This window comes from Diabrotica undecimpunctata, chromosome 1 (genome assembly GCF_040954645.1).
Source record: "Diabrotica undecimpunctata isolate CICGRU chromosome 1, icDiaUnde3, whole genome shotgun sequence".
NCBI lineage: Eukaryota > Metazoa > Arthropoda > Insecta > Coleoptera > Chrysomelidae > Diabrotica > Diabrotica undecimpunctata.
This window is the reverse complement of record NC_092803.1, coordinates 32,165,860-32,180,623: the sequence shown is the minus strand read 5'-3', so window position 1 is coordinate 32,180,623 and position 14,764 is coordinate 32,165,860. Positions and strand designations below refer to the sequence as shown.

The following is a 14,764-nucleotide window of genomic DNA, read 5'->3' as shown; positions in this document are numbered from 1 at the left end:
TCACGTTTTGTCCTGGAATTAGGGGTTTGTGTTTGCCAGTTTATGTCTCTAGGTAAAAATTTTTATTTTGACGGTCAGTTTCACTCGGTTTCACTTTTGCTGTAAAATTGGAGGCGTAAACAATATTTCATATATTTGGACTTTTCTTCATTTGTGTATATCTGTTTCTTTCTCGCTTTCATTCCTGACCTTTTAAGCATTTCTTTTTTTACCTCTGGCTATCAGAACTATGTCTTTAGCGCATCATAGGTACTGGTCTTTCCTTTTATATACAAGTCCTGTATTTTTAATTCCGGCTTCTGTAACGACAATTTTAGGAAGGATACTGAACAAAAATGATAACAGTAGCTCTCTTTGTCGCACTTCCTCGCTGACTTTTTATTGTTTATTATGTTTTTATTTAATTTATATATTATATATATATATATATATATATATATATATATATATATATATATATATATATATATATATATATCTTTATATTTAACTTATCTGTTTCTTTTTCATTTATTTTAATACTATTCTCGGTTTTTCTAAGTGTCGCTTTTATCAATCTTACAAATTTTTTACTAACTTCCATTTTACGTAGTACCTTGTATCTATCTTTCTGTTTTATTTTGTCAAAGGCTCGTTTAAAGTCGAAGAATAGGACCAACTGCAGATTTCTGAATATTGTTCTAAAGCTATTTTCTTGTGGCATGGTAAAGTTATCACTATTTAAATGGGAATAAGCCATAATTAATGGTTAGAGTACGTTTATTGACGTTTCAATTTCCACTTCGGAACTCGTTCTCAAAATGCAAACATTAGTACAAACGATTTCGGAAGTGAAAATTTAAACATCAATAAACATACTTTAACCTTTTTGTGGCTTACTCATATTTAAATAGTAGTTGCAGATTTCTGGTATTCGTAACTTTCTAGATCTACTGTGTTGCGCCCTTTTCTGAATCCACATTGATATTCTCCTGTGTCATTATCTATTGTTTGTTATATCTTTTTTTTTTACATATACTGCAAGCATTTTCTATGCGAACTTTAGTAGCACTATTCCTCTGTAATTATGGCTTTTTCTTGAATTAGACACAGTGTAGCTTCGTTTGTGCTTAATTAGTACTGGTTCTCTATATTTGAAAATTTGAGCTGTTATTTCATCATTTCCTGGGCTCCTCTTTTGCTATACTTTTTCCAATATTTCTTTTATTTCTTTTTGATTAGAGGGTCTTTCCTGTGTTTGTCCTTGATCAGTACTTTGCTTTAGTTCTTATTCTTCATATTCTTTTGCGGGTATTTTATTTAGAAGCTCTTCGAAGTAGTCTTTTCATTTATTCAGTATTTCCTCACCACTTACTATGTTCTTTTCATTTTTGCTTTGGTAGGGGACAGGTTTTCTTTGACAGTCCTTTTTCTCATTTTCACCCCTTGATGTAAGTTTCTAATTTCTTTACTTTTAAAGCTTAGTTTTATGTATTTCAATTTATCTTTATTGAATTCTCTAGCTTAATTAACGTAAGTTCATGTTTTGTAAAAACATTTTCTTTATAGTCGTATTGCTTGTTGCATAGGCATATAAACAAAGTACAGTGATTTTGAAGGGTTGACGGGTTAATCTAGTTTTATATTACTCTATCCTTTGAGACTCTCGCTAACTTAATTCAGTGATTCGATTAGAATAGATCTATTTTAATTTGCTTTATTTCATCTCTATAGTGCCATGTCAAGTTTTCAGATACAAACAGTCTATTTACATTTTATGTATATAATATTTTCAGCTCTAGATTTGTCAATATTTCTACCTCTACCACCTCTACAATTTTTTTTTTATTTTAGATGGTATCTCAATAGCAAAATCTACTTGTGCCACAAATCAAGATCTACCCAGTGCAAGATCAGTGAGATTAAATGTTTATACGGATGACGAGATAGCTACAGATTTTAGCCATACCAGAAATATACTGAGCAGTCTAAAATTTTTCATTGCAGACATAGGGAATCTAAAACAATGTAAGAATTTACTAAAATATACAAATAATATTTTAAGAAGGGCGATTTTTTGCACAGTTTTTAATAAGAATATCATTTTTAACCTAACTTTTCATTGTAATTAACTTCTATTTTTAGTTGCGGCTCCTGCTCCATGTTGCTCATGTAACTTCCAACAGTTACCAGATCCTCCGCCATACTGCAGTTACATACAAATACCGGTCAATGATCCTGTATATACAGAAGTTGGTGCTAAGTGTATGGCAGTTATAAAAGGAATATCAAATCTAGACCTAAATTGTTCTTATGCATATGGATCTGGACCAGGTTATGTAAGTATTAGTAACGACTTTTTTTTATTAAAAATACGTAATACAGATAGACAACTTAGTTTATAATCAAGACATAATAATCAAAATTGAAAGATTTAATAATATATTAAATGGCTGATGTTTACTTTGACTGATATTGATATTATGAAGAGAACGCATAAGTTTAGTTTAACCTAAAAAAATGGCAAACAAGACGTAAAAAGCTTGTCAATAACCGTTTGTAAAATCACTTGATTAGGTCATTTAATTCATTTTGGTATAAACTTTTTTTATTTATAATCAGCAAAACACACTAAATATACCGGTTTTGATCCGATTTTCAAAGCCAAGATAATTGAAGGCTTGCTACACTAGACTCCCGTAAGTTCGGCTTAGGTTAGGTTAGTCCGTCATGATCTCTAAGCATGAGTCACGCACTTGGCAAACGTCAGCCAGACGCAAGCAGGCAGCAATAGTTAACGTATTCTTCTTCTTCAAGTGCCCTGTCCGTTGCGAACGTTGGCTATTAACATGGCAATCCTGATCTTATTTGCGGCGCTTCTGAATAGTTCGACCGATGTGAGCCCGAACCACTTCCTCAGATTTTGGAGCCACGAGTGTCTTCTCCTGCCTGGCCCTCGCTTACTGTCTATTTTTCCCTGGACAATCAATTGCAGTAGACGGTACTTATCGTGTCTCAATATGTGGCCTAGATATTCAAGCTTTCTTTGTTTAATTGTATTCACGATTTCTTTCTCCTTTCCGATTCTTTGGATTACCTCTATGTTGGTGACATGTTCGGTCCAGGATATACGAAGAATGCGTCGGTACACCCACATTTCGAATGCTTCTAGTTTTCTCGTGAGCGTCTCCGTCAACGTCCAGGCCTCCACACCATACAGTAAGATCGGAAAAACGTAGCATTTAACTAGTCGTAGTTTTAGGGGAAGAGACAAATCCCTGCTTATGAGGAGCTTTTTCATATTGCTAAATGCTGCTCTAGCTCGTTCTATTCTCGCCTTAATTTCTGTGGCCTGTTCCCATTTTGCATTTACGTTGGTGCCAAGGTACACATAAGATTCTACATGGTCAATTAGTATGTTACTTATCCGTAACTGTCGAGCAGGCTGTTGCTTCCTGCTTATCAGCATCCACTTTGTCTTCTTGAAGTTGAGGCTCAGGCCGTATTCCTCACTAACTAAATAAACTCTTTCCATTACCTGCTGTAATTCGTCTATGGTACTGGCAAGGATCACCGTGTCGTCGGCATATCTTATATTGTTTGTTAACTCGCCGTTTATTTTTATGCCCTCATTTGCATTTTCCATACATTTATTAAATATTTCTTCGGAATAAATATTGAATAGGAGTGGGGATAATATACAACCCTGACGGACACCTCTTTTGATCTGCACACTTTTAGTGAGTTCGTTGCCAATTTTTGCTCTTGCTGTTTGACCCCAGTATAGGTTTGCCACAATTCGAATGTCCTTGTCGTCAATACCTGTCTTTCGCAGAATATCTATCAATTGTTCATGATTGACATTATATATTATTACAGTTAACGTATTACAGTATTGTATTCTTCGACAATATCTGTTTCGCGTTGTGCATTAAACTGTTTTTAATGAAACTCTTGAAATTAATGGAACAGAGACTACAAGCTCTGAAAAGATTGAACAAAGGAGAATCCTTGAAAAGTGTTTGCAGGGATTTAAACTTGGGCAAAAGTACAGTCAAACGGCGCAATACAAAAACTATCGAAGGCTTTTGTACACAAATTGTAACGGAAAAAGTTCTACAAAAGCGTTGCACACTGAAAAAAGCAATACACGAATTGGTCGAAGATGCTTTGTTGTCGTGGTTTGTTCAAGAACGAAGGAGGGGAACTATGTTAAGTGGACCAATCCTAAATAAAAAGGCTATGATCTTGTACTCAAATCTTTAACCAGAAGAGGCGTTCTTGGCTAGTGAGAGATGGTTCTCCCGATGGAAAAAGGGACTTCTTTCTTCTACTTTGTGTGCCGTGCTTGTATTCAAGCGTTGGCTATCGTCATATTTACAAGCTGATGAAATAATTCTCGGTCGGCAGCTAGATGAAACCGTTCGACCTGTCCATTGTCTAATGTTACACAGCCAGGACCGTTGTTTTCTTCCGATCCAACGTTTTCCTTCGATTTTGCCCTGAATGATACACCGGAGTAAGCGATAAGCGAGAAAAAGAGACACAGAGTTCATTTTATTGGAGTTCGTAGTGAGAAGATATTTTTCTGCTAAAAATTTCAAAGTTTTTAAAAATCATTGTTGACCAAATCTTGAGCCTTAAGCAAATATACAATATCGACAAAACTGGGTTCAATTTTAAACTTCTGTCCAGAAAAAACCTTTGCCACTCTAAAAGAAACATCTGCTGAAGTGGTTTAAGTCAGCAAAGAAAGGATACCGGTTGCTTTGTGTTCAAATGCCTCTGGTACTCACAAGATACCCATATTTGTCATTGGCACGGCAGCAAAACCAAAAGCGTTCAAGAAATTAAACATGGAAACTCTACCAACATATTCTTGTTCACAGAAATTAGCATGGATAGACACATATTTGTTCAGGGAACGGTTTGTGTGCGAATTTGTTCCGAAAGTGAAAAAACATTTGACAAAATTAAAACAGCCCATCAAAACAGTTTCACTTCTTGACAACGGGCCTACTCACCAGGAAGGTCTTTAGTGTAATGTTTTTCTAACATATATTTAAATATGACATAATTTTAAACCAAATGTCAATTATTTACAATAAAATCACTTTACCTTTTAACTGACTTAATATTTATATACACCTCTAAAGGTATTGAATGTGAAAGGCTTTAACTGAATTACGTAGTTTTTAGTGGAAATTAAATACAACAGACAACGTTTAATACTTCTAATTTATTTTTCACGCTATGTCTTTGGTTTACTTTTTTGTGTTGTTAACTTGTTTACTTGTTTTGTTAACTCAAATTAAATTTGATACTTGTACTTACTTTACAATAATTATTGTAAATATTGTAAAAAGCAACGTAATGAAGAAGTAACAGCAAAACATTTTGCAAGAAATTATAGTAGGCATCTTCATTTAGTGTTCTGCGTAATTCATATGGTCCTATCAAACGACTCTTAATCATTATTCCAGCCCATAAATTTATTGTAAATTTTTGTTGAAAATTTCTCCTTAGTATTAGCTAAGGGTTCTCTTCATCCCATATATGGTAATTATTAAAACCATAAACATTTCTCATGAAACATGCTTCATCCGCACATAACATTTTAAAATGAAAATTCAAGTTCTCTGACAAATTTACCTTGAAATCATCTGTAAAATGTTAATTTTCGAGGAAGATTAAATTGGTATAAATCTTATGATCTATGATCCTGAAGTTGTTCCTGAAATCTTCTATGAACAACATTTTTCCACATGTCAACCATTAAAGCCACCTCTTGTGTACTTTCATTATCATTATTCTCTACAGCATCTTAAATGTCGTCTTTTACATTTAATCGTGTGGATACAGAACAGTCTCTGTCGAGGTGTTGGGAGTTATCACCGGGTGTATTCCGATGCACGTGCTAGTGAAGGAAAGAGGAAGAATATACGAGAGAAGAAATGAAGACATAGCAACAAAACTTAAAAAAAAGAAAAAAGGAGTAGTTTATAATGGTATGGCAAAAGGAATGGGACGAGATGAGAAGGATGGCGTAGAGGACGAAGTCGCTGATTCCTAATCTGACATAATGGATAGATTGCGGGCACCGGCGTTTGGATCACTCCCTGACGCAGATGCTCACAGAGCATGGTTGTTTTAGGGCATACCTTTACAGATTTGGAAAGGTAGAAAATGACAAATGCCTGTATTGTGAAATATCGGACAATCTCTCACACATTCTACTGGTATGCGATAGATAGATAGGAGAGAGGAGCCTGCTTGAAAGAGAGCTAGAAACTAAGGTGCAATCAGTCTTGCAACTGGTGGAGGAGATGCTTAGGTCGACAGATCGGTAAAGAGCAGTTCAGGGATATGTAAAGAGAACGTTGAAGAGAAAGAGGCAAGAAGAAAGGCGACCCTAAGGGAGGCAGTGTGCCCAGGAGCAAACAAGATAAGGCAGAATGAGAAGGGGTGATATTAAACATGAACAAAGAGATCGTGCATAAATACTGTCAAACTGACATTTCGCTTTTGTTCAGTATTGTTTGACATTTCATAATGAAAAGACTTAGCCCGGCACAGCGTCTAGAAATTATTAAGTTGTATTTTAAAAATGGGAGTTCTGTGAGGAATGTGTTTCGTGCGCTGAAAGTAATTTATGATCTACATAATCGGTCTACCAAACGTAAAATTCGCTTTACAATTGGTAAGTTTGAAACCCAGTTTTCATTATTGGATAATACGCGACCAAATAGACCACATTCAGTACGCACTAAAGAAAATGTAGGGGCGGTTACATCTTGTATTGTTTTCTCTTAGGTTTTTTTGGATTGACTGGTGGATATATTTTATTTAATTTTTTTATTGTTGTGTATTTGGAGTCTCATTTTTACGTCAGCCCATAAACAAGACCAAACAGTGGGTTTTTTCAGGGTGTAATGGCAACTCTTGAACCTGTTTGGGTTGTTCATCACCCCAAATTCGGGTATTTTTTTACTTAACGTACCCATTAAGCCAAAAATGGGCCTCATCTGAAAACGAAATTTTTCTCGAAAACAGTGGATCTTTTGAATGCTTATCAAAAGCTCATCCACTGAAACGGTGACGACGCGGAAGGTCTTTCGGCTTCAGCTCTTGCACTAATTGAATTTTGTGATTCTAAACCAAGATCCTTACGTAAAATACGTCAAGTTGTTGCATATTATAAGTCAAGCTGTTGAGAACGGTGACGAATCGATTCTTCATTATTTTCGAGTACACTATCCGTTACCGTGCATATATATTTTCTTGCCGCTATATTTTCTTCAGTACGTATTGAATGTGTTCTATTTGGTAGCGGGTTATCCAATAATGAAAACTGGATTTCAAACTTACTAATCGTAAAGCGAATTGTACGTTCGGTAGGCCGATTATGAGGACCATAAATTGCTCTAAGTACACGACACGTTCACAGCTCACAGCTCACAGAACTTCCATATTTAAAATAAAACTAAATAATTTCTAGACGCTGTGCCGGGTTAAATATTTTCATTATGAAATGTCAAAAAATACTGAATAAAACGAAATGTCAATGACTTCGTTTGTCCATGGCTAAGGTCGATTTGTTAGTGACATAGTGCGGATGTATTGTTATGTTTCTTCTGTCTGTTAGTTCCGTGTCTCCCCGAGTTACTCTTTGGTTCTTTTTTGTGTATAAGTAGGATGAAATGATGATGCGACTTCGTTTTATCCATGGCGTATGCCGATTTGTTAGTGACAAAGCGAAAGTATTGTTATGTTTCTTTAGTCTGGTAGTTCCGTGTGTCCCCGTCTTTCTCCCTAGTTCTTTTTTTGTGTACAAATAGGAGGAAATAATGATACGACTTTGTATTTTCCGTGGCTAAGGCCGATTTTTAATGACATAGCGCGGAAGTATTGTTATGTTTCTTCTGTCTGTTAGTTCTGTGTCTTTGTGTGGTCTGATGTTGTAGTGGAGGTATGTTAATGGTACTAAAATGTATTTTATTGTGTTTGTTTTGAAATATCATATAGAACGTATAGGCACTTGACCTGGATTTGTGTATCCTTGAATATTTCTGTCGATGTGAAACTGCGTAGCCGCATTTCTTTTTATGAGTTGATATTGTTGTGATCTTCTAATAAAGTTTATTAGACCAAATGGAAGGGTTAAGCCTGTCTATGTGTTGATTTAAGACTATTGGCTAAGTCTCAATAGCCATTCCTTTGTGTTGTGGTGTATGTGATGTGGTGTTTGTGATGTAGTGTTCATGATTTAGCAGAAGTGGAGGTACAAACACTTGCATTGTCCATTGTGACGCTTTTATATGATGAGGTGAAAGTACCTGTCCGCCGCTTATCGTAAGAATATTTTGTATGTCGAGTGTGAGACCACGTTCGCGAAACATCTGAAGTAGTTTTAGTACTGTTATTAAATGACCCACTAAGAATTCCCCAGTCTTATATTGTGACCCTGTTCGAGTTTTGTTAAAGAATAGTGAACGTTCTTTGTGATTTGTATGACGAATATGTTGGATTCACTTTTTATTTCTTAATTGTGCACTGTTGTTCCCTTCCCAAACTGTGTCTTTGACCTTATTAGTTGTCACGAGAGGAATGGCTAGGGCGATGAATTTTGGATTCGTCCGCCAGGTGACCTGTTGAGCTTTTAAGGAAGATAAGCATTAATTTTATTCTTCTTCTTCTTTAGTTCCTTATCCGGTCCAAATGTTGGCTATCATCAAGGCTATCATGGTTTTGTTGACTCCTCTGCGAAACAGCTCCGCTGAGGTCATCCCAAACCATTGTCGGAGATTTTTCAATTTTTCAACCACGAGATACGACGGCGTCCCGGTCCTCTTCTGCCAAATACTTTACTCTGCATAACGAGTTGTGCATCAGTTTTCGCCTTGTGTATATATATTCTTCTTCTTTACCCTTCTTGCCATTGAGTTTGAGATTTGTGTACCAAATTAGAAGTTTGATTAGTGATGACGGACTGTAATATTTTTTTGTTCCTTTGGAAGATTGTAGAAGACATAGGATCCGACCACAATCCCTTAGTAGCAAATAATAAACGTAAATAGTATTCACTTCACGCACGATCTTTAATCAAAATCGCACCAAAAAAAGTACCTTTAAATAAATCACCCTTTTTTTTTAAACACTTTTAAATAATACATTAAAAATTTGACCATTAACCTTCCGTTGCTCGCGACAGTTTTCTGTGATCGAATAATCGCGCACGGTGCAGAAGACCAGGTCCCAAAAAATTGGTCAGTAATATTTTTTATTTTTTCTTTAATTACAATGTACATGACAATGTACAATACAAATGTGTACAAATATGTATATTATTTAATGAATATATGTATGATCATATACTTTTGTAAATATACGTTTGTTTTAGCTTTATATTACTTTAATGAAAAGTTAACTAATGTTTATTGTTATCCATTTATATATCCAAAAAACTTTAAAAATTAACAAAATACATTGAATATTGTTAAATTTGTTTACTAGGAACTTCAAGAAATTAATTCAATACACAAAAAAATCAAAAATAAAGAGTAATTGTAACAAAAAAAAAAATATTAATTATAACTTTCGTAACATGAATTACAAAATAATGTAACAAGTTTCAAACACAGATATTTTGTACATATTTGGCAGTAATATTTTTTTTCCTATTTTTCCGCCAATGACAAACAACACAGCGACCTTGAGTTCCAGGTGTTATGACTGGTACTTGTTCCGCTGGTAAGCCACATATCTCCCTAAACCTCATTCTGATGGTTCTGGGTAAACTGGTAGACATACCCGTACTGTTTTGTAGTCACTGGTTAGAACATCGAGAGTTGCAGTAACAATTCTTTACGTGGTGTTTTAGATTCTTCATTTACACTAGTATAAACTACAAAAGAGTTTATTCCTGCTACATTCAACAAACTAAAAAAAGGAACGATGGGCCATCGTCTTGTGGCACGGGCGCAATTATATTGCGCGTATAATTTAGCTACCACATCTACTATGCTCTTCGTCTCATTATACGTAATTATCATCTCAGGTTTATTTGTGATAGGATCAATATTATCTCCATGGTGCATTACATTAAAGAGCAGATGCACTTGCCGTTATTTTGTATAAATACTAATGGCAACTGTTTTTTATTTTTTCGAATAGTACCCACTAAAGTTAATTTTTTTGATTTAAGGCTATCAGCTAGAGGCACACTACACAACCAATTATCTACAGTAACATTAATATTACTCCCATAAATGTGTGCACAAAGTCTTTCTACTACGTCTTGCGTCGCTGTACTAACTAGAAAAGGGCCATTTGGTTGTTTTCCGATGTAAACTTCTAAGTGGCTGGTATAGAATTCTTTTGCATCAGAAATGGTAAAAATTTTTATACCATATTTATTTGGCTTGCTAGGAATATATTGTCTGAAACTACAATTTCCTCTAAAAGCTTCTAGTTTCTCATATATGGTAACATAACCAGAATGAGAATAGCATTTTTTAATGTTGCTGTTAAATTTTTCTAACAATGTTCATATTGGAGCTAGTTTATCTACTTGTATTCTTTAATGTCTCGTGTGAATGTTATCAAATCGCAGATATTGCAAAAGAAATTTAAATCGAGGCTTACTCATTACAAGCCTACAAGTCGAAAAGTTTCAATGCCAGTGCCATCTGTTTTTCAAAGATCTTCTAAATTTATGTGATTTGCTTTTCTAATACCAGCAAGATAAAGGAGACCAATTAGAGCTTTGATTTCGGCAATGCCGGTAGGTTTCGCATCTCTTTGTCTTCTGTAGTCATTTATAACATTCTGAATTTTTATATTTGTACAGTCAACAACTAGATTTTGCATTTCTTCATTAAAGATGCAATTTCAGATGTCAATAGTGTTGTTGAGTGAGTTTTAACAAATTCTTTTATAGCTGCAATCGTACAAATATATTGGTACTGCGTGTTCTTACATTCTTCGGTGGACAATGTTTTTTCCACTTAGTTAATTTATCTTTACCCATAAAGTACGGCTCCCTTCTGAAACTAAAATTTTCTTCCTCTGATCAACTTCAAATTCCTGTTCAGTATCTACCACTACATTCAGATCGTTCTTCTACATGGTCAATTTCATTTTGTTAATCATCATCTTCATACGTTTCCTCATCAGTCGATACTTCCTCAAATAATTTTAATAATCTCTTTTTCTCCATCTCGTAATCCATATCCATGTACCTATAAATATACAAATATGTAAACATTGAAAATAATCACAAGAACTTAAATCACCTTGCAGCGTAAAACTTTCAACGTCTAATTCAAAGCACAAAAATGTATCCACAATACTAGCACCCAGTCTACCGGACCGTGTTGCCTAATAATAAAATTAAAATGCTCTTTTTTAACTACACACAGGCTTCAACGATAAGTGACCGACGACTGAAGAGGTATATGAAGCAGCAATTCCAAATCCCCACTACAATCAGAGTTACCTACTGGAAATTATTTACAGGCCGGTCTCATACACCGTGCGCGAGTAACGAAAGGTTAAAAAATTCTTTAGGCAATTGAAATCACAAAATTAGTAAACGGGTATGTCATTAGTACTATTCTTACAGATATCAACTGCAACTTTCTGGATGGATATGTCACAGTTATATGGTTCATGTGAGGCTGAAAATAGTGCCGTGAGAAAATTTGAACTGGGAGAACTGAATTTAGAGAACAGAGGTGGTAATTACTATTATAGGAATTCTACAAGCAGATCGCAATGTGCCATTCCCCCTGGGACTGATGAAGTTTGCTATGCGACTGGTAAATATAAGAATTGTTTAAATTAAGTAAATCTAAATTAATGTTTATAAACGGGTCTAAAAATATAAAATAATGTCTCTTAACCCATTTAGGCACTTTTGTAGAAAACATAATAAAGCTAATGGTGTTTATTAAATATATTTACATATTTAAATATAATTATTTGAAAAGCCACATAAAGAACAGCTAAATTTTTTTAACGTTGCCTTTACGCAACATTGGAAGTATACGTATAAAAGAAACATATATTGTATTGTTACCAGTGTTAATCTTTGAAACAATGTGAATCCAATGGTATATTACATTTTTTACACATAAAAACAGTTGTACTTTACGTAGCCTACAACTTATTCTCCAGTTTTCAGTATTACATTCAATCAGGTGGCCCCTAACTGGTTGCCATCGTTACCACAGAATTATCGTTCCAACATACAACACTTATTTTATTAGTTTGATCATAGCGACAATCCATAGTACCGCGATATTTTTTCACAATGGATTTTGTTTTCTTTAACGGACTTTAGCAGCCTGTTTTCACGTATTGTACCAGTGGCAAAGTATCCTTCTCGTTTCAAATCAACTAACAACTTGCAGCTAGTAGAGAAATTATTATCTTTTGTACCGACTTGTCTTTCACAACTTTTAAAATATTGATAAGAACTCCGTCACTCATACTGAACTCTTTTAAATTATTCTGGTAGGATTTTATAGCATGAGACATAGTTTTATAAATATCTATTGCTGGATGCAAGGCACCACATTTTGTTTCAGAAACGAATAGGCTTCTCTTTTATAAACATTTTTTCTGAATGGCGGCCAAAGTATGTGACCATTTGTTTATTTATTGATAAGTTTTGACTAAAAACGCCATATTTTAAAAACCTTCTGTTCAAACGGTCGATCATTGAATGAACTTTCTTGTTTATCTAGCTGATCAATATCTGTATGATGTATGTTCAGCTTTTTTTCAAAAGATCTATTTCGAGACAATGTATTCTTTATAAACTAAACCCCCTTATCCTTATCGAAAGATTAGTAAAGTTTTACTCGTGCTAGAGTGAGTTTTACTCAAAATCAACAATCCCAAAAATATTTCTAGATCATTTCGATCCGATCGAAGTCAAAATTGGGACGGTACTGAGCGCTCAAATATTTTTTATGAATTTGAAATAATAGATTACATAACATCTTCATTAAACGTTTTCGTAAAATAATCCAGTACCGACGTTTCATGCAACTCCTTAAACATATTTTTATGCGATCTTCTTTATTCGAACTAGCATCATTTTCGTAGTCAACGGGTGTTCTGCACTACGTTCTCCGACTATTTCAATTAAGCACGTACAAATAGCGTTAAAACTTATGAATTCGTTGTTGTTTTTTCTCTGGTATGAGAAAATGCGGCACCTATTTCGAAAAGAGCTTTCTTATACCCAAAAGTTTATGACTTATAGTTAAAACCTACCCTTTGAATATTTTAGAGTGTCAGATTTCTCTTGCAACTTTGCTTTTCAGTTTTTCACAATAATTTTTAGCGTTTTTTTATGCTTTCGAGAATAAATGCTTCATGTTATTTGGACTTTCAAAGCGCTTAGCATTATTGGTATCTGATACAACAATAGTATATCCAAATATATAGACAAGTTAGTAAAAACTTAATAACGTATTACATTTAACCCTCCATTACTCGCACCGTTAGAAAAAATCCAACATTTTTAAATATTTCGCCATAATTTTCGAAATATTGCTTGTTTTGGGTTCTGCAACCAGGAATACTCCTATGAAGACTATGTAATATTAAATAATGGTGGAAGAACCTATTACCTTATAGCCGACAGCAGTTGTTGTTAGTTCAAATCTAACACGTGAGCAATCGCGTTCCTCGGAGCGTTAGAAAAAATCTAACTACGCGAGTGTTGGCGTGTGTTGAGTTTTAGAGAGATCACTTGAGAAAAGTTATAATATTATCATAAAAGGTAAGATTTTTAGTGAAATACCTATAGACTGTTGAACATCCGTTATTATAAGTGCTATTTTGGTTTATTGCAAGTAAATATGGACAAAAAAATTAAGAACCAGTTACTAAAATGATATGAAGAGATAGACAGCGATATGGAACCACTAGATTCTGATAAGGACTTAATTGATGTTCGTTCTCAACACAGTATCCACAATACAGATTCTGAGCAGTCCACATAAGATCTACCCAGTGATCCTGAAGATGCCATGAAAGAAAGCGGCCAAGATGATGGTTATCCAAGATTTGATGGTAAATTTATTTATTTTTATAAAACACCATGGTTGAAATGTAAGAAACACACTCCCAAAGGAAAGACCAAAGCTTGTAATATTGTTACGAACTTACCTGGGGTAGAAGCAAAAGCAAAAGCGCCAAAACCATATTAGAATGCTGGAAGTTGTTTTTCTCGGATGCTATGATCAATAATATTGTAAAATATACAAATCAAAAACTGGATATGACGAGAGTTTTTTATACTCGCCCTAGGGATTGTCCTGCTATTGACTACAAGGAGATGCAAGCATTTATCGGACTTTTGTTCCTTTCTGGAGTAAAAAGAGCGCAACATTTAGATACTAATGAACTCTGGAAAATAGATGGCACAGCTCCAAATATTTTTGCAGCTACTATGTCCAAGAGAAGATTTCACCAAATAATTCAAGCTGTAAGATTTGACGACGCCACTAAGAGACAAGAAAATTCGGCAGTGATAATCTTGCACCCATTCGAGAAATATATGAAATGTTTTTCACTAACTGTTTATCTGCACACACTCCTGGATTCTATGTGACCATAGATGAAATGTTGGAAGCGTTCCGTGATCGATGCAAATTTAGGCAGTATATAGCCAATCAAGATTTATGCCTTGGTGGACGCTAGAACATTTTTCACACAAAATCTACCCCCGGCAAACAACCTGAAGAACCATATCAACTACCTAACGATG

At 34.6% G+C, this 14,764-nt stretch overlaps 1 protein-coding gene across 1 annotated transcript in view; it reads left to right on the top strand.

Moving 5' to 3' along the window:
* Window positions 1-14,764, top strand: part of LOC140436434 (peroxidase-like) — a 36,688-nt gene that overhangs the window by 1,124 nt on the left and 20,800 nt on the right. The window contains exons 2-4 of the mRNA XM_072525296.1: window positions 1,834-2,007; window positions 2,125-2,318; window positions 11,603-11,798. Of these exons, the coding sequence (XP_072381397.1) occupies window positions 1,834-2,007; window positions 2,125-2,318; window positions 11,603-11,798 (564 nt within the window). The remainder of the gene's footprint in view (window positions 1-1,833; window positions 2,008-2,124; window positions 2,319-11,602; window positions 11,799-14,764) is intronic.